The sequence below is a fragment of the Cottoperca gobio genome, chromosome 4 (genome assembly GCF_900634415.1).
Source record: "Cottoperca gobio chromosome 4, fCotGob3.1, whole genome shotgun sequence".
Lineage (NCBI taxonomy): Eukaryota > Metazoa > Chordata > Actinopteri > Perciformes > Bovichtidae > Cottoperca > Cottoperca gobio.
The window spans coordinates 19,973,139-19,997,730 of record NC_041358.1 but is presented as its reverse complement, the minus strand read 5'-3'; the positions used below and the strand labels follow the sequence as shown (position 1 = coordinate 19,997,730).

At 40.0% G+C, this 24,592-nt stretch overlaps 1 protein-coding gene across 3 annotated transcripts in view; it reads right to left on the bottom strand.

Moving 5' to 3' along the window:
- The window catches only part of usp13 (ubiquitin specific peptidase 13), a 30,839-nt gene extending 8,578 nt beyond the window's left edge, over window positions 1–22,261 (bottom strand). The window contains exons 1-17 of one of the 3 annotated variants that reach the window (XM_029429339.1): window positions 21,927–22,261; window positions 19,518–19,643; window positions 16,828–16,888; window positions 14,147–14,268; window positions 13,277–13,419; window positions 12,837–13,021; window positions 12,633–12,727; window positions 12,354–12,544; window positions 11,840–11,911; window positions 10,432–10,504; window positions 8,603–8,728; window positions 6,519–6,672; window positions 5,954–6,128; window positions 5,704–5,792; window positions 4,884–5,006; window positions 2,496–2,519; window positions 1,950–2,093 (exon numbers count right to left, since the gene is read on the bottom strand). In XM_029429339.1, coding sequence (XP_029285199.1) covers window positions 1,950–2,093; window positions 2,496–2,519; window positions 4,884–5,006; window positions 5,704–5,792; window positions 5,954–6,128; window positions 6,519–6,672; window positions 8,603–8,728; window positions 10,432–10,504; window positions 11,840–11,911; window positions 12,354–12,544; window positions 12,633–12,727; window positions 12,837–13,021; window positions 13,277–13,419; window positions 14,147–14,268; window positions 16,828–16,888; window positions 19,518–19,643; window positions 21,927–22,037 — 2,014 coding nt within the window. In that variant the 5' untranslated portion in view covers window positions 22,038–22,261. Of the gene's footprint in view, window positions 1–1,949; window positions 2,094–2,495; window positions 2,520–4,883; window positions 5,007–5,703; window positions 5,793–5,953; window positions 6,129–6,518; window positions 6,673–8,602; window positions 8,729–10,398; window positions 10,505–11,839; window positions 11,912–12,353; window positions 12,545–12,632; window positions 12,728–12,836; window positions 13,022–13,276; window positions 13,420–14,146; window positions 14,269–16,827; window positions 16,889–19,517; window positions 19,644–21,926 lie in introns of all 3 variants that reach the window. The other 2 variants (XM_029429338.1, XM_029429337.1) reach the window with 2 other exon arrangements.
- Between the last annotated feature and the right edge of the window lie 2,331 nt (window positions 22,262–24,592).

Genomic DNA, 24,592 nt, shown 5'->3' with positions numbered 1-24,592 from the left:
AACCAGGGAAATAAAAGTGACACGAGTCAACGCCTCAGGGAGCGTCTCTACAAGAGACAGAGTCAGCTCCGACAAACTTTCTGGTGATAATCTCTCTCTCACACACACACAACACACACACACACACACACACACACACACACACACACACACACACACACACACACACACACACACACACACACACACACACACACACACACACACACACACACACACACACACACACACACACACACAGCAGTACACAAAGTCTGACACTTGCAAAAACAACTGTAATGGAAGAACCATATATGTGACATAATCTTTCACTTTGAATTACCTTTGTGCTAAAAAAGGTCCCACACAAATAAACTTGCCATGGCTTTGTATACTTGCTGCAGAAATGTTTTTGGCAGGTTTGCATAGGCATAGTCTTTGCAGGAAAAAAAAAAGCTCAACACAAGCTTCACATGAGCTGACTTGCTTTCCGAACTGATTAAATTCTTTGTCGACCATTGTGCTGCTTTGTGAAGCAGCATATCCGTGTCTTTTCCTCATTCATCATCTTTATCGCATGCATCACCTCATGAAATCTGTGGACTCAGCTTTTTGAAATTGTTGGAGAACCTTTTGTCTCTTCCAGTGCAGCTGCCGTTCTTACTATTTGTCACCAGTATTTTTGGGTCACGGTTACCCCCCACACACACACACACACACACACGCCCTATTTCTTGTCATCACTATGTTGTCTTGAGTATTTTTGACCATTACACCCCAAATATGAATTTGTACATTAGTTACTTCCAGACTTCCTTGAAAGCAGGTGCAATATTTCAGATCTCTGCCGAGAATAGCTCCATAACCGAAGCCAGATACAGTTACAACTTTTTTAAACACTACTGCCGTGTAGGTTTATTTTATTGAACAGGAAAAACCATCAAACCCCCGAGTCACACTCAGTGGTTGAGGGAAGTGATGCAGCACCTGAAGCTCAGATATGTGCTACCCTGAACAAATTGAGAAAACATGGCAGATCTTTCTGATCATGCCGACACATCTCATTGTAATTCACATTAAAGTGTGTAGTTTTTAGGGGGATCGATTAGCAGAAACGGAATATAATATTCATAACTATGTTTTAATTTGTGCATAATCACCTGAAACTAAGAATTGCTGTGTTTTCGTTACCTTAGAAGGAACCCTTCATATCTACATAAGAAGCGGGTCCTCCTCTGTGGAGTCCGCCATGTTGAACCGCCATGTTTCTACAGTAGCTCAGAACAGATGAACCAAACTCGCTCTAGAGAGGGCCTCTCGCCACCGTAGTTCTCTGACACGCTTGTAAACCTGCGGTAAAGCCAGTCGCCGGCTGAATTTCATTGTTTCTAAAGCAATGTTATGGTAAGGATGGCCTCTCAGCGAGGCGAAGGTCCTGAAAGATACCATTGGTTTTGCACTATGTGGCTCGTTACCACAGTCTTGAAAAGAGAGGGGGGAGCGGAGGGGTATTCAGTTAGTTGCCAAATCCTACAAACTGTCCGTATGAACTATGACGAAATTGCGGACTTTTGTTTTTCCTTCTTTCTGTTGTACCGTCATCCCTACATCTCTATCGTTTGTGTTGTGTTGTTCATATTCCATTGTGGCATGTTTTAAAACGAATAAACAGTCCATGAAAGTTCTGAATAGTGTTAGTGTCCTGCGGACCGGAGTGTTGGTGGTGAAAGTGAACCTTCATACCAACCTTTGGAGGGTAAACAGACTCACTATCAACACATTTCGGTGCAGTGACTTGTTCGTCTTTCTGCCGCCAGTAAAACTATGACTTTGCTGCAAATGCATTGGTGGTGCACTCCCATGTGCTCATTTACCTATATGCTGATAAAGGCTTTGACGTAAAAAGTATAAACACTTGTGTCTGTTCATCTCTCCACATGTCTCATTTGAATGCAGTGATGTTCCCTTACCAGGCTCCTCCATGTGGGCTATGATCCAGTTGAAAGCCATCTCGGGGCCCATGTTGCCTGTGTAGTAGACTGCCTTCCTACAGGCCTCCAGCGGAAAGCCCATCTCTGCCAGCTGCATTACTGCCGCCTCATCTATTTCTGGAGCTGGGAACACGACAAAACTTCATCAATAACTAAAAAAACATAGCAGTTGCCGATTCAACACCGCCGGTAACGTTCCAGTTTAAACAACCAAACAGATCTGCGGTGGCTCTCTCTTTGGACCTCATTAAACAAAGAGACCAGCAGAGAATCAGCCCTGGGGACTTTTCTTTATTGAGGGATCATTTATCAAGGAGAGAAATGAGTCTGGCTGAAACAAGTAGAGCCATGTGGAAAAGTAAAGTTTGTTTGGAAGCAGAGAGGAGCTTCAGCACCTGCGTGGTCCGAGGTTTAGCTACATAGCGTCTACCATTGCTTGGTGCCCAAAATCCATGGCTGTAACTTATATAAACATTACATATTCATATATACATAAGACCTGTTAAAGAGAAATTAAATACTCACAGTCTATGGAGCCCATAGAGTTATCTGAAAGAGGAGAAGACACTTATTTCAGGTGATGGCACACAATGAGACTACAGCAATTTGTGCATTTTCTTCTGTTGGTATGTTGTTTTGTGTAGCTTTCACTTATGTTAATTAATAAACAGTTTACATTACGTAAACCTAGAGTTACTGGAGAGATAAAGAAGCACATACGAACATTAAAGTGAGTATGGACTCCATTACATTGGTTTACTCTGGTACTATGGTCCAGAATTTTTAAAAAATGGATAAAGAAAGAAAATAAATCAGATGAGAAATCATAACCACAAATCAATATCTATAATGTTTGTGAGCAGTTTGTAATTGTTTGTTTGGTGCTTTAGATCGTAACAATATGATCACAGAAAGCTATGATACTTTGTTTTTGTCTTCCATTTTCTTAATAGTCTGGAATAATTGAGTGAATAGATGATACATAAACCAATGAGAAATAATGTGGTTCAAGCAGCATACAAGAAAACACATTTGTGCAGCGCTGTGTAATCAATGAGAAGCACTGATGCCTTTTGGAGACAGAAGGGTGACCAATGATTAATCACTGCTGAGGAGATAATGGACCAGCGGTTCATTTGCAACCGACAAAACCCATCATTAAAAAGTGACATAAATAAATCAGAAAACGCAATGTAAACAGCATATCATTTCCTCTGACCTCTTGTCATTTCACATTTCAAACGGCATGATCTCCTCACCGGTACCTGGTTTGACCTCTCTGTACTTAGAAAGAGAAGCTCTGACGAAACTCAACTCGGGACAAAGTAAGAGATTCAAATTACTCTCAAACGTACTACATCCAAAAAACATTTACACATATTTTCATGCATCTATTTCACCGTGGCCCTCTAAGAGAGCTGCATAGCTTTCTGCTGTCAGTGTGTAGATATGCAATGCTGCCTAAGCAATGTAGTTTCAGCTCAACAAACGGACGCTTTAATGTGCGACAGGTCTGAAGAGTTTTAAGTAGATACTGCACTCTTCCACAAAGCCATTTTTTTGTGTTTGGAGGTCTGAGATAGCAGGTAGAGTACATTATGTACAGCCCTGAAATATTAAGGCATAATCAGACAAACATGTTCTGACTTCACTGCCAATGTGTGAAGCACAGCAAAGGCTCCTTGCTGATGTTACTGTGTCTTAGCACTGGACCCCTTTTTGTGTTTGGACCTTGAGACGGCACAGAACACTTTGTGCGTCGCGCCTGATCAAATATTAAGGAGTACACTGATAACTTGATGTAGCTGAACTTTGCAAACAACGGAAGGAGGGATGGAGGAATGAGGATTACAATCACAGAGGAGACACGTTTTGGCCTTTAGGAAGAGATGCTGACAAAAAGGCTCAAGTACACCGTGTGTAATGCTGGAAATATCAATAAGCAAACAGTCTGATACAACAAAGTTTTAAGAAAAGTAACAACAAATACTGCTTGGGCTCTAAAACGTATTCTGTCCCAGAGCCCGGGGAAGAGCATTACAAGGGGATCTTATAAAATCATTATAACTTATTAGACTTAGCCACACTGTGAACACAACAACTTTTCAGTAATTGATTGAGCACGCCTTTCCCGTGGGATTCCATTCAATATGCCCTTAAGAGAAAACCTGGGTGGCTTTGAGCAGAACATCATATTAGAGACAATCTCACGGATCATTTGTCTCTGTCACAAAAATACCTTACACCTCCTGAAAAGGATGTTAGGTAGCAGCTTTGGAACAACACACATCTGAGTTAGTTCTCAAAGCAACACTGTATGACCAGTTTACTGGGAACAATCTGATATATACCGTCTCATATATTGAAGGTGTTATTAATATTCTGTACACTCATGTAGATATTAGATAATATGTTTGGCTATCTGGGTCCAAAAAAAAACAAAAAGACTGTTGCTAGGAGAAAACAATGACCTGAATGAATAAAAGGACTGTGAAATTGAACATGAAGGGCCAGAAATGCCCCCAGTAGCTAAGAGCGCTGTTTATTTTTGTTTTTTAGAAGCCACGTATGAATGCAAATATATCCCCGTAGGACACTGCAGGTGAGTCATAGCAGCTTGTGACCAGGGGATCCTTCTCAGTTAATTCAGGGTTGGATAAATTGAGCAGTCTGATCTGAAAACAGCAGAATATATCTGAAGCAGAACCAAATACCAAACCAAAATAACAGATTAAAGGGGGGGGGGGGGGGGGGGGGGGTAAGGTCTTTAACCTTATCCTGGTTGTAATCCCAGTGCTATGCTTAGTCCACAGAAGTGTGTCGTCTCAACTGTATTCACATATCTGTATGCATACAAATACAGCTGTATGCATACACACCTGAAATGGCAAATAAAATGGACTTTTTCTGTACCTCTGGTGTCTTCAGCTAGCACGATGGGAGGCAAGAGGTCCGGCAGCTCCTCTTCACTCGCCTGCAGCCCGGTGGCCCGCAGCCGACTCAAATCCAGAAAGTCTGGAACATCTATGGCCAAGTCTGTACAGGGAGAGGCACATGTAATGAACTGAGCAATTCATTGATGTGAATGGTGATCAGAGCCTTTGCTGTAAGTCTCCTGAAGCATATCAGCCCATAGACTTACCATAGATAAATGAAACTAATTTCTCGAAGCACACATTTATAAATTGTTCTTTTATCAATTGGTTGTTTGACATGTTCTTTTAAATGTTGGCAGTTTTCATCAAATCATTAACTGTAATTGTATTTTTGATTTAGTTTAGATGTTGCCATGCACTTATTTTTGAACACAACTCACAGTTGAGTGAAAACATATGTAAGAAAAACTTGATCACATAATAAGTGAGGAGTCCCTGTTAGCTGTTGCAAAGCGATGAGGGCACACAGAGTTTCTGCAATTTAAGATGCTACAAGACACTCATTTGAATTCGGTGAATTTTGGCTTCAAGATGAATGAAACTCCGGCAACCGTCTACAGATATGCAGGATGAGAGATGCTGTAGTTTATATGTATGTGTTCAAAATTGCATGGGAAGCCATTCATGAGTGTACAAAAATGTAAAGTTTCAACTACTACCGTACATGCCTTGTAAATTGCTGTTTGATGGTGCCCTCTGCTGGAGGTTTACAGCACTACAAATAAATAACTGAGTCACAAAATTGGTGGAGCCCAGTAAAAGTATAAATCCCAGGTTGAAGGGTGAAAGATAGTTACCTAGTTTCTTCGGCACCCAGTCATCCCCGAATGTGAATTTCTTGATCTGCAAAATCAGATACTCTGGGAAGGAGGCGAAACGGGAAGTTCTGCAGAGGAAAATAACAACAGATTTGAAAAAAGGGGGTTTAAAAGAAAATAATTCAAATGTAATTGGTTTGCATTTAAATATTTAAAGAGGTGATTAAAAAACACTGGAGGTGTAGAGTCGTCATTCCAGGCCCGAGAACAGGCGGCCCCCTTTGCTTACTTGACTCCGGCGGACTTGGCCTGTAGCGCTGAGCTCCAGAAGTCGGGGACGTTGTCCGGCTCTGTGAAGGCCTGCAGGCAGGCGGTGAAGGGGATCCGTGCTCTGACCGGCTCAGGAGGAGCTCGCATGTTCTCCTCAGCGTCCTTCCGCTTGGCTTCGTATGCCAGCAGCTCCTCTGGTAGAATTACAACAAAGATAAACACTTTGAGCTGCGCAAACAAGTGTTTACATCTACAAAACTCCATAATATTCTTTATTTTAAAAAATCAGATCTGAGGGCGGCAAAGGTTTCATTTGAATATCAATAAATTATGTAAGGCGTTGAGGATGGCTGCTGACAAGATGTCATGAGATTCTTATGTCCCTAATGTCGTCCCTCACTCTAAACCACACAGCTCCCAGGGTGGCACGCCATGACCTTCTGTGCCCTTTCAGAGAAGGAGCTGCTGATTTTCCCAGAGGCTGGCACCACCTGAGACCAGCGGCGTGCCAGCTGGATCGACCAGAGGCAGCTGTGGCTTCCTGCTGCTGCGGGACATTTAGTGTGTACGGGGGGCTCCTTTACCTCGATTGGTGGCCGCTTCAAAGGGAGCTGGTAGCTGGATGCAGTAGTCCACCCGCTGATTGTAACGAACTTGACGTGTCTGGCAGCACTGAACTCGCTCCTCCACCAGGAAGCGGAAGACGTCGCTTGGATTCTCTGAACCTGCGCTGTTCCTCTGTGAGACAATAACATATAGGGAGGATGAGAGGGTGAGTATGAATAACAATAACAACATGAGGCGCATGTTTCAGTTTGATAACAGACATATTGACTTTTTTAAGTATCGATAAAGATGTGATCGTCTAACACTGATAAAAATGGTTGCTCCCAAACTAACAGTGTTCTCTATTAATTTTTTTACCAATTAATTCTTGACTTATATTAACAAAATTAAATCCTTATGGAAGTCAAGCTGTCACGCATCTTATCTTTCCCTATCTGCGCTAATAAACCGATAATCTCATATAAACTTGATTAGTGTTTTGTGGCTATTACAAATACCTTTCGGAGTAAGCTCTGAATATGTTTGATTGTATTTTAGCAGTTTCAAGTCAAAAACATAAGTATTGTTATTTAAAATACTGCATGTCTGCGTATGAGCTGTGCAGAAGCTCCACGTGAACATGTAAAGCTTCTGTGACATGGCAGCCTGAGGTTTGAAATGCAACTCTATCTATTAATCTATTCCTTGCTGTGGTTTATTAGTCTCCTGGCTTGACTTCAACCCAACTGCTGTTTGACCCACATCTCTTAATAGTCGCTCATAATGTAGATGCATCTCTTTAATTTAGCCTCCATAACTGAGAGGCTTACATCTTTTCAGAATCACAGGCGCATTAATCGTTATCCCTGAGCGGCTCTGCGTCTCCTCACTGCTCATGAACAGCAGGGGTCATCGAAGTTCACACTGTGTTTATTTGAAGACTGTGGTGAAGGATGGCATTGCGACTTAACACACCAGTTTGCACTGCAGCCTTTCTGCAACCCAGCCCTTCTATTCCAAGAGGCTACAGAAATACACAAGTTATAATTTCACTACGGCCAAGTATGCCGGCTGACATAGACACAGGAAAATGTTGCCGATGGTGGTGGCTTTGGTCACGTTATCTATGTCTGGATAACTAAATCTGTGTCTCATTTACAGACAGCTGTAGAGGCAAGCAAGCGGACTAAAGAAGGGACAGGAACAGCCTTTTTCGAACAAAACAAGTTCGAGCACAAGAGCTGAAGCTTTCCACAGATGATGGGGCAACATGGATGAATGAAAGCTCGGCAAATCTACGTGGTATGCTGCTGATCTTCACAACATGAAGCGGAGGAAGTTTCTGGTTCTAGTCAGGGCATGTATAATGGCTGAGGCAGAATAGGAAGCATTATCTGGCCTCCCTGTGTAACAGATAGCACTGAGCTATATATATCCATGTTGAGAAAGACACGTGAGAGCACCCCATGTGTACGTACCAACCAGACAGAGACAGTGTGCTGTGTTCAGTCAAAAACAGACCCTCCCCTCCCAATAAACTGCCTGTCTATGTGTGTTAGGGGTCAGATGTAACCCGGCCATTTTGTAAAAGTTATACAATTTCACTGTGGAAATTCAAAGTCAGTTTTGTGAGAGCCAGCATCCCTTTCTGTTGTGCGTTTGTAGCTTTACCTGGCGTTATCTACCAAGAACATTCACAAGTAACCGGATGCTCAAACATGCATGTATACACATACATATAATTCCAAAGCTTGACATATCTATCTAATTATAATTAAGTTGGTATTCATTCATGAATCATAGTAAATGTTCCCTTCAAATGTGTAGTTATTACATTTTAAGAATCAACTACAGCAAGTATATATATTAAGATGTATGTTACTGTATACAAGACGTTAAGATAAAACTAAAACTAAAAGATATTTTTCAGAAACTGCTTGAAAAATGATGAGCTAAATTTAGATTCAGCACAATATATTATAATTTATATTTGATTCATCAATTCAACACATGCTCTTTATGAATGTTAATGTCATGGTACATACCAACATGACCTCTCCACACAAGCACAGTTACTGCCTGTGAATATTTTGACGTACTCGGAGGTTTTAGCGTCACTCACCTCCACCACGTTGATGACGTGCAGGAGGAACTCGTGGGCGTCTTGTTGTCTGATAGAGGAAAACTCTGGGTGTCCCCTGCTCACCATGGCCTTCAACATACGGGGAGAGACGCCCTTCTGCTGGTGCTGGAATGACAACATCTGGGCGTCACACACACTGACTGTGCATGAACACTCACCTTTTTCAGAGGGAAGTATAAGACAAGACATCAGATGGTAGAGAATATTACAGATACACACTGAAAGCAACTGCTGGTGGCCCACCCAGAACCAGATTCTGCACAGGAGAACTACCAGTGGATCCAGAATGAAGAACTATGTCAAATACATACATGTCTTTATAGCTTCAGTAAACTGACTTGTTTTACACCCTGTGATGAATCTCTAAACTATCATATTTCCAACTTCACTGTGAGATCCAAAAACAAAGATCAAGCATGATGCTCATTAGTAGCGCTGTCCGGATATCAGAAATCCAAATTATTAGCATGAAAATATACTTAAAGTACTCATTATGCAGAATTGTATCTATTTCAGATATATATATCAACACTTATATTTTTAATTAATCTAAATTGGCAAAGTAACTAGTAACTACAGTTATCAAATAAATGTAGTAGAATAAAAAGTACTATATTTGCCTTATAATATAAAGTATAAAGTGGCATAAAATTTAAATACTCAAATAAAGTACAAGTGCCTCAAAACTGTACTTAAATACAATACTTGAGTAAATGTACTTAGTTACAGTCACATATCCTTTGTGCTAGGCTAAGCTAATGTCCTGCTAGGGTAGCCTGCTTTATAATAACAGACAGACACGAGGGTGACAAACCTTCTCATCAAATCATCATTTCGTATAAAAACCCGTCATAATGTTCATAATCAATTGATTATAAATAAATCCAAGGTGTGCACATACCTTCCACACTACGCAGGACAACTTGTATCCCATACAATAGGTATCCCATACAATTTTTGTCAGGGGAGTAAACTTATAAAGCCATTTTAATGAGAATATGTTAATGCAATGGGTAATATTTCCTTAGTACAGACTGACCACAACATGCCAACTCAAGCCCCTTCCCAGCTGTCAATATGTATCCAAACCGGACCCCACCATTACATGTGTAGGAAGTGCCAGATCACAGCTCTGCCCAATCAATTACTGTGGCTCACAGGCCGAGTGCTGAGCTCCATTATGCTTTAATGGCTTTCCTCTCCTAGTTTACCGGAAACTATGTAGTACGAGGTTAAAAAGATAAGGATTTCATAGCATGTGCATTTAGATTAGTAAAGCAAAACGCACAAAGAAATACCAAAAGTAATAAATTAAACTGTTAAAAAGACTTGAGAGATGTAGGAAGCGCAACAAAACCATTACCATAGCACAGATAATATTTTTTGACTTAATTAAGGAAGGGAGTTAAAAAGCAAAACACAGTGTTAGAGCCGTGCCTGGAGCTGTGTTCATAAACAATTTGAGTTGCAGCCAGCAGCTATTTTCAGACTAAAAAGAAAAAAAGGTCAGAGCACAAGAAATCTTGACAATTTATCAAAATATCACGTCTTCCTTTTCCAGCTAACCGTTTCTTTCTTATAAATGCTCTGGTGTATTAATAACACAGAAATACTGCATTAACTTGTTTCATGTTTAAATTGGGAAATCATCAAACTGACAAGCTGAAACTCTGACAACCCTTAACAGTTTGGATATCAAAAGAAAAAGACAAATGTTGCTGCCACCACTCAGTATTAACATGCTTCTGTTCACCCTGTTTGGAATCTGGACATACCCAGTTTAATACCTTGTATTCTTCTTTCATCACCTGTTCAATGAGCTCAGATTTCATGGGTGGTTTGGAGAACTGGCCTGAGAGCAGTCCATGTCCCAGTTTAGCCCTGTTGGACCACAACAAAAGACACAAACATTACAAACTGTTGTCGGTCTATTAGTTTATTTTTGGGATATTTCTTGGACGACACACCCTGAGTGTCTTTACTCGTCAGATAAAAACATTTCAAAACGCTTGTTCTTCAGCGAGCAGCAGCTAACTTGTTAACCCCGACTTTTCAGTCTCACAAAGCAGTCTCCGCTTCAAACGCAGCTCTGTTGCCATAGTAACAAGACTGTCAGGAACATCTCTCGTTTTCTATTCTCCGTCTTTTCCTAAATCCTTGGTCTCTAATCTATTATTTATTTGTGACCAGTATATTTTGTATTAATGTATGTGTATGCTTCTTACCACAATGTAGTATTTTTTAAACTATTGTACATATTGTAAATTTTTATTTGTTTGAATTATTATTAATGTCAATTCTCCCTTTTTTAAATTAAAATAAATGTTTTAATTATTACATAATTTTTTCTATATAGAATGTTTCATCATATCACACATTAACTTTGTCACCGAACCCATTCCAGTACAATTACTTTCATCAATATTAATTTCTTCAAAAGCTTATATTAGTCTATATATGATTTACATTTAATATAATGAAAGCACCTGCCTTTCATCATATTTTATCAAGAAACTCCTGTTAATAAACATTTAATTGTATTTATTGTAACCTTATTTAACCTTTATCTAACCAGTAAAGCCTGACTGTAAATCAAAATCTCCTTTTCAACAGTTTTGTTGCCAAGATATGTATTTTATGCAGATTATAGAAAATAAAATCTAAAACATTAACCAATTTTCACAATTACTGTTTTCCAAATAATCATCACACCGACACAATTTTCACAATTATAGCAACGAATAATTGCAGGCTGAGCATTGTTTTTACATCAGCTGTATTGTTTGTTGTATCTGGATTACTGTTCTGAACCTCTTTCTGTACCTTGTTGTTTATTCACAGTATCATCTGTATGAAGTACAGGATACATGATATTTAGTTAATCTGGGCCCGGCACATTTCTTTCTAAATAACCTGAATCGAGATGACGGGAAGGCTATCCGATATCAAAAGGTATAAAGAGGTTTATCTGGCAATGTGGCTCAGAACATGAGACGTGTATTGCTTCACGCATCTGATATTTATCGCCTGCCTTGCTAACACTCTCCTTCCTTTCATATTGAACACAGCACCGTACTGACCTCTTGCAACACACTGGCTTACATGACTACTACACTATTTTGCACTACTATTACATAAGTATTTAAAATAACATGTAGGAAAAACTAGAAAACATATTTTAACACACAGCATTATAAAAACACTGGAGTCACTTACATTTGTGTTGCGAAGTCCTGGCTGGGGTCAAGGGGTGAATAGTCATATATCTTCTGAAGATTACCCACATACCTAAAAGATCAAAATACATGTCACACGCTCACATCAGATGGAGCACAAGGGACATCACACAGACACAAGACCATTGGAAACAAACATGGTGGCACTGAGAAGACACTAACTCATTCTGCTGGTGCCCATATTAGTTATTCAAATACCCAAAGTTGTTTTAAAAGAAGTATTGCTCTGCATACCTAATCCAGAGCGAGACATTCAACAAACACATAATTACAAGCGAGTAAGTCGACGTAATGAGAAATACTTTACATGTATTTGTGCTTTATGTGGCCCATGACTACAACTCAAATGAGTTAGACGCCCCTGGTTTAGAGTGTATGTTGTCTCTTTCTTATTGCTACAATACTGATCTTCAAAGACTAATAAAAAGTAAAAACAGCCATTGAAAAAAAAGTTGTGTTTTCCTTTAAGTGAAGTCTCATCACAGTGTACTCACATCCTCTGGAAGTCTGGGATGCTGAAGAGCACCTGCATCACTGTGCCCAGGTAGCAGCTGTTGCCCAGGTTTTTGATGCCTGTGTAACCAGAACCAAACACCGCTTTCAGCTTCATGCCCGACTCCTGGATCACCTCCCATTCACTGACCCGCGGCCGGGAGTTATTGTCCGTGTGGTGACCATTCTCCGTCTGCAGGGAGAGAGAGGGAGAGAAACCTTCACTGTGGAAGCCTCACACTTTGTGTTTGCTTTGATTGATCACAGCTTAGACAACTTACTTTTGTCTGCGTCAGCATGTCTATTCCAAAGTGTGACAAGTGTTCTGATATGTGGGGGTCTAACACAGCCTCCTCCTCTTCAAATGAGTAGACATCTGAAACCAAAGACTCGGTTAAGTCAGTATGATAGGCCCGATTTTCTTTGAAAAAGCTTAACATGCACATTTCCGAACTACAGACTTCATCATGCCACATGTCTCAGACCTGCTCCGTCTGGGGTGATAGTGTCCATCTTGACAGCCAGGGGGTATTTGGTCTCTTTAAAGTGATCCAGAGCGTGGCCGTTGCCTCCGCTCCCATCAAAGAACCATTTCCCACAGAGCACTGCTCCATCTGTCAGGTTCAGCCACAGGTTTTCTCTCATCTCGCACTTCTGACACTTCCAGCCCCTGATAGCAAAGAAACAGAAACTCTGGTTAATTCCTGCAGTAATGCAAAGACTTGCTGAATGACTGCTCATAAGCAGGCGAAAAAGTGATCAGATTAAAAACAATTCTGCCAACAGACTGGATAAACGAGGCAAACGGCAAGAGAAAAAATAATGCAGTCATTGTGGCTGCACAAATGCAACAATTGATGTCTACCCAGAAATGTAAGGCCCACTGTATAAAGGATACATCAGTGTGGCTTGGTGCCGTTCCTACCTGGGTGGGATCCTGACCTCATTATCCAGCTGTCTGAGGCTCCTGGCATGTTTGGACACCTGGATCTCCTCCTCCCAGGAATCAGGCTCCTGCTTTTTGTAAGCTGATGGTGAGTTGAGCACAGCGTCACAGGCTATGGTCACCTGAACGTCACAGGAAACAACAGTGGGTGTGACTCAGGTCACGTTGAAAATATACCAAACATCTATCTCTCGCTCTTTCTTTAACAGTGCATTTGGCAGATACAAGATTTTATTTTTACTACTGTAGACACACTAAATCTTAAATGTAAGTCGTCAATAACAGTAAATAGAAAGGACAAAAGTTGACATGTAAGATCTATGCAAGACAATGTGAAGCTGTGCCACATAGAGCGATGATCCAGTATAGGAAGACAGGTGTAGTGCAGAAACAAACCATGCAAAACAAGGAGAGTAAAAAACTATGCTCAACACCACAACTTGTGCAATTACAACGTTAAATGATACATGCGTTAAATCATTTGAAAACCAAAACCCCATGACGTGCCAACACCGAGCCACATTCACTGCTGAAGCTCATAGAGGTCCAAAGACAAAACGCAAAGCAAAACAGGAGTAAAAGGAGCAGAAATATACACAGTAAGTGCGTTCAGTGGTTCCCCAGAATCTTTTCTTGGCAAAACATCCAAATGAAAACCTTTGAGAAGCTAACAGCTTGAGTGCGAAGTATAAAATGTGTGCCCATGAAACTTTCACTTTAGGATTTGCAGATCTTCAAGACAAGAACGACCAACCTTGTCTGTTCAGTGACAGGGGAACCACTGAGTGCACCCTACCCATCGACATGCATGGACACACACAAGAGCCCGTGCAGCACCGACTCACTGACCAGAGCGGGCAACTCCTCAATATTTGGTAAGGGGATCTCGAAGTGGTCTGGAAAAATGACAAGCTTGGCCTCGTCTTCATATTCATAGTCCTCTCCGTTAAAATCACGGTTAAGCTCTAAATCTACAGGGGAGGAAGTAAACATTGACGTTACTTTATTGTTCTTTTTTATTTGACGCTCTCTTCTCTCGAGTGTGAGGTCTGCTCTTCTTTTATGTTCCTGGTTTGTTTCCTTTACAACAGCGACAGGATGACTTCATACGCTGCTGATGACTTTTTTGCTCATACACAATTCATGTTGAGCTATGTTTAGCCATTTATCACACACACTCTTATCACCGGCAATTTATAGAGCTACTAAAGGAGTGTAGAGGATGGCTCGACATTTCTCTGACATTTGTCTGTGCTATTTGACTTATTGATAATAATCTGCTTGGTATTTTCTCAACTAATCATTTGGTCTATAAAATGTCAGAAAACAGTGAAAATGTTCATCACACCTAAGTATCTCCTTATCCAACAGTTCAAAACAAATATACATTTAGTTACCATGGAGCAGAGACGATTAGTCAAATAATAGATTGGTCAATCACTGCAAAATTAAATTGAATTAAATTAGAATTTATTAATCATTTCAGCTAGTTTTCTGCTTTTTCCCATTTTATATCTTTGGTTTTCGGGCGGTTTCTCGTACAAAACAAGGCATTTGAAGACATCATCCTGGGCTATAGGAAGTGTTTTCTGACCTTTTTTTAGACCAAATGATAAATCAATGAATCGAGAAAATGATTTTTAAAAATTTAAATGATCAATGTCAGCCCTAGTTTACTATCAAGTAAGACAAAGAGAGGCGTTCAAGCCTCACAATTTGAGTTGATCAGCTTTTTGATTCAAAATATATTAAGAATATTAAGAATATCTAGAGAGAACCTCTTCTCCTAAAGGGGAACCATGCCCATTTTCAAAATTCATACATGTTATTCTTATGGTCAAAGACAATCCAAAAATCTTAGTGAACATGAAAACTCTCCCAAAATGTTAGAGACCTACTTCTCTGATTTCTGGCTTTAAGAGAGAGCAGTTCATGTTAATAATGAATGATTGAACTTTCCTAGGCCATGGAAATAACTTCTTCATTTAGGTGGCGTGTCCCTTTAAATCTCCGTACAGAGTTCTGCACTCCAGCCTAAAGACGTGTAATGACTCATGAGAAACAGGATCATAGGTTATCCCTGACATTGTCATTGTGCCCACTGACTTCATGGTAACGTCTGACGATATCAGATAGATTAGATCACTGGACTGGTATGGAGATGACGGCGGATACATACACATCAAAGATCTAAAATGGACGACAGAAAGAATCCCTTGAAGAGATTCTGACAAATTTCTGTTAGACGTTTGCTGGAGGATTGACCTAAAACACAGCAGTCATCGGACGATAATGGATAGTAAAGTCTACTAAAATCTGTACGAAGATAAAACAGAAACATCAATTACGTCGAGGGTAAGAGGAAGGAATTCCTCCCCCACCAGGCCAGCAGTGAGGGAGGAGGGGGTGAGAGACACCTGGTCCTCTCCAAGCAGCGTCATGGCTGCAGTGGAAGTGTGTCAGGGAGGTTGACAGGTGGTGGCAGCTGAGAGGCCGAAGACCAACCAACCCCCTTTGATTTAGCACAGTTACCAACCACATATACAAATAAATGGGCTATATTTGGAGCACAGGAGGAGGAGGAGGAGGAGGAGGAGGAGAGGTCTCATCATGAAGAAATATCTGACGCTTTGGGTAAAGGCCGGCTGGAGGGGCAGCTGGCAGGTCACCACAGTGTAACAAACAATAACAGCAGCTTGTAATAGAGGGGGGTCTCTTAGCGGAGTGAAGCGTTTCTGACCACATAAATCATATTTACATTCATATTAAAACACAAGTACTTTTAAGTTTTCTATTTTATGCTACTCTTTACACTTCTGAGGGATGTATTGTACTCGTTTTACTCTACTACAGTTTACAATTACTTTTCGAATTAAGAACATTGGATAATCTTATAAAATACAATGTATTGTTAAAAGATTAAAACCAATGGTTCCCAATCGTTTATGGTCACATTGTTTAATTATTATATATATATATATATATATATATATATATATATATATATATATATATATATATATATATATATATATATATTATAATATATATATATTAATAACTTTTCAAGAGGCCCAAAGACATAAAACTCCCCCATCTTACTCCGCAAATAGCCACTATTAGATGAAAGTTTTAAAAATGTGTACAAATGTTTCTTTTTTTGGCTCCATTAATCATTTTGCGCCCCCTCAGATCAACGTAACTACAGGATTAAACTATCTAACTGTATATAAAGTAGTTTAAAACTAGTTCCATCTCGCCTAGCTGTACTGCTATTTACATCTTGATGAATTAGTGTTAACAATCTAATAATGTCATGTATAATAATACATCAGTCACAGGGGCCATCTCTCTGCATGACGAGTACTTTTACTTATAATTAAATGTTATGCTATAAATACAAATTCACTGATAATTTCATTTTTATTGCAAGATTTTCACTTGTAATGGAGTATTTTTAAATAATGGAATTGATACTTTCACTTAAGTAAAGGATCTAAGTACTTCTTCCACAACTGCTTCTAACTTACCTAGAAACACTTTTCCATTTCTTCGTCTGGGGATGGCGCCTGCTGCAGCTCCTGTGGCTTTCTGGGCAAAACAGGAAAGAAGAGTTTAAATTGGATCAAAGAACCTCTCATCACATTAAAAGCACATTCTAACACCTTTGATGATTCTCTTTGTAAAATGCAGGAAAAGGCTTTTTATGCTCTGCTGTGACAGAAGGTCCAGATGGTTGTCATTTTGTTAGAAATAGATGTTGGATATTCCAGTTGCCGGGTCAGGTTACAAGGCGAGGGGAAAAACCCTTCCATGGCATGGACAAAATTAAAGAATGATAAATGAAACTGCTTCTGTTGCACAGTTTGATTTGTAGACTGCAGATACCATTAACGCCATGTGTTTTGGGCCTGTCTTTGCCTGTAGAGCGTGTCATCATCTTTCCTTTTTTTTTTTTTCATTGGTAAAAAACTAAAATAGAATAATCAATCTTTAACAGACAGATAGATAAACATGTTCAGTCTGCCAACATGTCTGCCCTGACACATCCATCAACAAAAGCTCTTAATCAGTGAATCTGCCAAATGACTGGCTGGCAGCAAAACATCCCAGTGTCACTGACTGGTTTCTTACTAATCCCATCAGGTTCTGGTGACTGCTTCCTGTTCACTCAGCAGGGAGGAGGCGGACACGGTGGCAGACGCACAGAAAGACAGAGAATGCTGACACACTCGAGACCATGAGGACTGCAGAATGTGAAGCAGCTGTTTTCAGGCCAGATCCAGGCATGGAAATAGCATCTCTTTACAAAGCAGAGCTTATCTGAGGGCAATTAGAGCCAGTGAGAAAACACGGCAGCAGCTAAGGCCTTTGTTGTTCACCAACAACTTTTAAAAGTGGGGCTTGTTTGGGTACTTAGATTTGGGTACCAGAGTGCTTAGTGATTTACACATAAAAAAGGATAAGCAAAATAATAGAAAGGCTTTAAAGTATAATGCAATCCAATGCAAGACCACCACAAACTTCAAAAGCTACCAGAGAGTTGAATCAAAAGCTCTCAGGCTCTCTACAATCCTTTAAACATATTTGTTGCAGGGCTGTGCTTTTGGGTTGCATTATATTGTAAGATGCTCCTGTTACTTTGTCCACCATGTGTACATATATAAAGAGATTCTGTTACTTCAAATATTGTGTTGTAATCAGTATGATGCTATTACTTTAAATTCAGAAGCAACTTTTTAGGTCATTTTACAGGGAAAATAAGAATTATCTTAAACAAAAGGCTCCATTTAAACCCAAGTAAATATTCATTTATTGTTCATTTATTATCTGAAACTTTAGTCTCTATACACAATATATGGAATTGTATACTGGCTTTTAATCAAATTTAATATCATTGCTTGTTCATCTGACCCGCTGTGTACTGACTCAACTGATTAATTAGAAGAGTACCAAATGAAAACTCTCTAATTTTCCCATATTTAGGCAAATATTAATGTTCTTAATGGCAAACGTCATAGGATATTATAAGGAAATGAAGGAACCCTAAAATAAAGCGTTACCAACAGAACAGTGTGAAAGGTTATAGACGTTATATGGAGAGTACAGCTAGATACAGAGAGTTGAAAACATAAAGTGCCACGAACACTCAGACAGTCTAAAGGTCAGCAGATCCAATGAAAAGGCTAAAAACAAAGTTAATAATGTAATCTTTCTTTAATTTAATGTTGATGTTGATTCAAGCTCCAAGAATATGCAAGTCACTCAATCTAATTTAATCACTGACGTTCAAAATAATGGCATCGTGGAATCAGAGATCCCGGTCACTCAGTGGACTTTTTTTTATCTAAAGCACCTTTCAGAAGTGCAGCATCAGTCACCACGGTCACAATTTAACCTGTAATCCTACAGCGTTAGTGGCATGATCTGATATACTCCTAGCAAGTGATACAATAGTGGTAAACTATACTTTAATTAAAGTGCTTTAAATAAATCAGTATGCAAACATTTAATATATGGTTCATAATGCACTATAATGCAGTTATAAGGACATTTTTAAGTGTTTATTATTGTACAGTATTTTTCAACAATTCTAACTTTTATAAAGATCATATATTTTTACAACAGTGTTTTATTATTATCATATTAACTACATTAGGAAACATAAGTAGGGAGTTATAAATATATATTATTATTATTATAATACATGAAGGTTAATGTGTTACGAATGTTTTTTATTCCTTATGCTTGCTATGTTATGCTTGTTTCCCACATGTTATAAGATTATTTTATGTGTGTTAAAATGTGTGCATAACTAGTATGAATTAAATCACTTATACTAAAATAGATTGTGTTTTATATATATATATATATATATATATATATATCTCATTTGTATGCAATTGAGATCTGTCTGAAGTTGGCAAACAAATCTTGATTATCACTGAAACAAAGTTTTACATTTGAATTAATAAATTATTGGTTGTAACCACTTTATTGTGGTTATATTTGACTTTTCTTTTCTATTCTTGATTAATATTTATCACATTGATGTATCTGTCTTTTCCTTTTGTGTATTATTGTTTTATTGATTGCAAAACCCTTTTTAGAAATGTGATTTATAAAAGCTATTTAAAAAAAGATTATTATTTTCAATCTTACTATTACTGCTGTTAAACGTCAGCACCCAATAAAAATACATGGCAGGTGTAAAACGTACCTCTTTGACATGTCGTTTGAGGTGCATGTAAACACTCTGTCCTGTTTTGCGATAATGTCTCTCCACATGTTCCCGTCCGAAGCCCAGGAATGTGTTCATACACACATACAGGCCTCCCTCTGACTCCTGCAGACCAAAACAAACAGTAACAATGAGCAGCAGCACGGAGAACCATCAACAAAGCAACAGCAGAATAACAAAAATAATAAAATCTTACGCAGAAAGTCTTTTCTACCATATTCTAGGTCTTAGAATTGGTCTCCTCTATCTTTATATTGCAGTAGCCGTGAGGCAGTTTAATACTGTTTATTATATATATCCTCAAATATTCCTTCTTATAATGCCTTTTTAGTCTGATACACAGAGAAAAGGCAGTATTTTAGCTTTATTAAGAAGTATTTCACAGTGAAAATAGGATGAGCATAATCATTTCAGTAAAAGCGAAAGACTGTAGGGAAAAAACAATTTGATATCAAAGCTATATATCTATTTTGATGTACATTGGCCAAACAAGCTGGCAATAGTTACACAAATGTAACACAACATGCGCAGTGTAAATGCAAGTAAGAGAGATGTGTCAATGATTCTGCAAGCCCATTTTCAAAAAGCCCTTTTTTCTCACATTTTGTCTAACAGCCAAAAAACTGTTCCAGCACTCTTCTCTCACTCTCTCATTTTATTTGAGAAAATGCCTGCTGTTATTTATTTATTTTACTGTAAATCAACAGAATCACAGTCACTGAACAGACATTATTCTTAGACAAAGAATGTCTAAAAAATCGGATTAATCTCTGATATTTTGTTTCATACAAGCAATTTGATGCCGCGTTTTTTCAATTTAAGAATATGTGCATCCTGTTACAGACAGCTACATAAATAATAATAATAATAATAATAATAATAATAATAATAATAATAATAATAATCCAGTTTATTCATAGAGCGCTTTTAAAAAGGTACTCAAAGACGCTATCAATTCATTTCACTGACTCTTTGCTTTTGGGGCACTCAGGACCCACAGGTTTAAAAACACAGTAACCTTATTCCTCATAGAACTGCTGTGGACTTTGGCCCACACATGTCACAGGTTGACTTACTGTATTGGAAACTTGTTACAGGATACAAAAGGTATCATTTTGTCTGCATGTGACCTGTTGCTCACATTTAAAGTGTTTTAAAAAATACAGGATAAATACAGTAGAGGTTTTGACAGAAACAACCTCCTGCTCTTTCAAACATGGACGGTCAGAGACAAAACACATAAAAATGACCAGTTCAAAACTAACCTAAATCCGCAATCAGTGTGGGCTTTATAAACCCCTGTGATAAACCTTTAAGTGGCCCAGAGTGACATTTGAGCTTCAACAGTGCAAGGATAAAAATAAACCAGTCCTCGGGCCAACATGATGAACTCCAGACAGCCGAGTCACATTTAAAAACGGTTTCAGTCGAAAAAGTAGGTTTTTATGTTGTATGTAGAAAATGCCAAAAACTCTGACTTTCTGTCCGTCCCAAGTATTTACGAGTAAAGGGAAGGTCGTACAATCTATAGATTATCACATTTCAAATGTTTAAGAAATTATATAAAAATCAAAATATTGTGTTTTGACGCCCTATCACTATTGTCTTAATAAAATAAGAAACGGAAAATTTAAAAAAATAATGAAAACATACATCATGAGATTTTCTATGAACTTTCTAGTAACACAATAACATACAAATATACTACACTATAAAAGTCACTGGAGTATAACAACGTACTTTAAGTTAATTTAAGTATTACAATATGGCATACATTTTTGATTAGTCATCGTGAACTCACTATTGAACACAGTAGTGAGTTGTAATTGTACATCACAATATAAATTGGTTGTTGTAGGCTATCAAAGGCTAAACAGCACATTAAAATGTTTTAATCCAGATAAACTCACTGTTAACTCACGCAAATACAAATTTAAATATTGCAGTAATATTACAAACTTATTTAATCCACCACTCATACGCTTCAAGTCAATTTTCAAACAGATTTAAAATATAAAAACACCATTAATGTAGCTTTAAACTCACACACCGCAGCTTCAACCTGACAGGGCAGCTAACGCTTTTTAAAAACATTATTCAAAGCTCAACGCAGGTGTGTTAGCTTGTGTATTTAATGTGGCCTGAACTGCACCGTCTACCTCTCCATGCACAAAGGGAAACCCCTCCATCCCTCTCTTCTGAGATGTAAACAACATTTAATTATTTATTTTTCTCCAAAGTTCACAGGGAAGGCGGCCATGGAGACACATATACACACATTACAGCAGATTCACGTGTGTTGTTAAACTGAGACAGATCGTCAGCCCGCTCGCGACACCTTCCCCAAACCACCGGCTCATGTCTCGGTATGTGTGCGTGGACACTTACGGGAGAGTCGAAGGAAAAGGCGCACTCGCTCTTGAAAACCCTGTCTCCTGTTCTGGGCACCCTGACGGTGGGCATGTATGGGACCAGCAGCTCTCCGAGGTCTGCAGCCATCTTCGCATTCCTGCTTCTCGCACCACAGTGCAGCGGAGCCACCGGAGCAGCGCTGTCAGAGGAGAGGATGCTATTTTTAAAGCACTCCGTCTCTACATTCCTCCGGCCAGGGGGATGTGACGCTGAAAAACATATTAATAAAATGACGGAGGGGTGGAGGCTGGTTTGCTACACAGGCGGCAGAGCTAAGGGCATGGAGGCTAATGTTGTTCTTTTGGGTGTTTTCTTTTTTTTTTTCGTGCAAAAATCTTAGACCTGCGCAGATATTACATTGGTACTGTTGACTGTGGTGACGCTTTCTACACGGGGAAGGGCCCCTCCCACCTCCGAGGATGATTCATAAAGCCACCCACACTTACTACAGCATGTTTCACCCTCCAGGTCTCAGGGAAAAGCATGTATATGAGCTGCACTTTGATTTTTATTATCGCATTATCCAACAAAATAAACCGTCACTCTGTGTTGTTGTTCAAATTAATAAAATAGTAAACAATTAAAAAAATATGTATTATATTTTATCAGTAACATTTAGCAAATATAATAAATTAGAAATCTAATTTTAAAAGAGAGACAGCAAAAGGTTAAATTACATTCATCTTATAAATATAAAAGGCTTTGTCCATCAGAAAACAATCATCGTGTCTGCACAGCTCTGCCACCAGGTGGACGTACTCGTTAATTGCAAATAAATATCAAATTAATTAATTGATGTGTGATCTGGTCATTATGAGGCAAATCCACGACTCTAGTATCAAACTCAAACACAGTACAGATAAAAAGTGTAAAATAGGAATGAGAAATGCAACAGATGTTAAGTATTTAGGGCACCTAGCTGAAGCTACCATACATGTCCTGTATACATTTGTAAATCCATCCAGCCATCCATCCTTCAATTGTCTACCGATTATCCGGGGTCGGGTCGCGGGGGCAGCAGCTCCAGTAAGGAACCCCAATCTTCCCTTCTCCGGGCCACATCGTCCATCTCCGACTGGGGGATCCCGAGGCGTTCCCAGGCCAGTGAGGAGATATAATCTCTCCACCGAGTCCTGGGTCTTCCCCGTGGTCTCCTCCCAGCTGGACGTGCCTGGAACACCTCCCTAGGGAGGCGGCCATGTGGCATCCTTACTAGATGTCCGAACCACCTCAACTGGCTCCTTTCAACGTAAAGGAGCAGCGGCTCTACTCCGAGTCTCTCACGGATGGCTGAGCTTCTCACCCTATCTCTAAGGGACACGCCAGCCACCCGTCTGAGAAAACCCATTTTGGCCGCTTGTACCCGTGATCTTGTTCTTTCGGTCATGACCCAGCCTTCATGACCATAGGTGAGGGTAGGAATCGAAGATTGACCGGTAGATTGAGAGCTTTGCCTTCTGGCTCAGCTCTCTTTTCATCACAACGGTGCGGTAAAGCGACTGTAGTACCGGCCCCGCTACTCCGATTCTCCGGCCAATCTCTCGCTCCATCGTCCCCTCACTCGCGAACAAGACCCCAAGGTACTTGAACTCCTTCACTTGGGGTAAGGGCTCATTCCCTACCCGGAGTAGGCAATCCACTGGTTTGCTGCTGAGAGCCATGGCCTCAGATTTTGAGGTGCTGATCCTCATCCCAACCGCTTCACACTTGGCTGCGAACCGATCCAGTGACTGTTGAAGGTCACAGACCGATGACGCCATCAGGACCACATCATCTGCGAAGAGCAGCGATGAGATCCTCAGGCCACTAAACTGCAACCCCTCTCCTCCACGACTACGCCTCGATATCCTGTCCATGAAAATCACAAGCAGGATTGGTGATAAAGCGCAGCCCTGCCGGAGGCCAACATTCACTGGGAACGAGTCCGACTTACTGCCGAGTATCCGGACACAATTCTCGCATTGGGTGTACAGGGATTGGATGGCCCTCAGAAGTGACCCCCTCACCCCATACTGCCGCAGCACCTTCCACAGTATCATTTGTGGGACCCGGTCATACGCCTTCTCCAGATCCAAGAAACACATGTAGACTGGATGTGCGTACTCCCAGGCCCCCTCCACGATCCTTGCGAGAGTGAAGAGTTGGTCCGTTGTTCCACGACCAGGGCAGAATCCGCATTGTTCCTCTTCAATCAGAGGTTCGACTACCGGCCAGCACCTTTGAGTAGACTTTACCAGGGAGGCTGAGAAGTGTGATACCCCGGTAGTTGGCACACACTCTCTGGTCCTACTTGTTAAATAGGGGAACGACCACCCTGGTCTGCCACCCCCTAGGCACTGTCCCAGACTTCCACGCAATGTTGACGAGGCGTGTCAACCAAGACAGCTCCTCAACACCCAAAGCCTTCTGCATTTCTGGACGGATCTCATCAACCCCTGCGGCTTTGCCACTGTGGAGTTGTTTGACTACCTCAGTGACTTCCAACAGGGGAATTGACGATGATCCCCCATCAGCTTCCAGCTCTGCCTCTACCATAGAGCCATAGAGGGCGTGTTAGTCGGATTCAGGAGTTCCTCAAAGTGCTCCTTCCACCGCCCGATAACCTTCTCAGTCGAAGTCAGCAGGGTCCCACCCTTACTGTA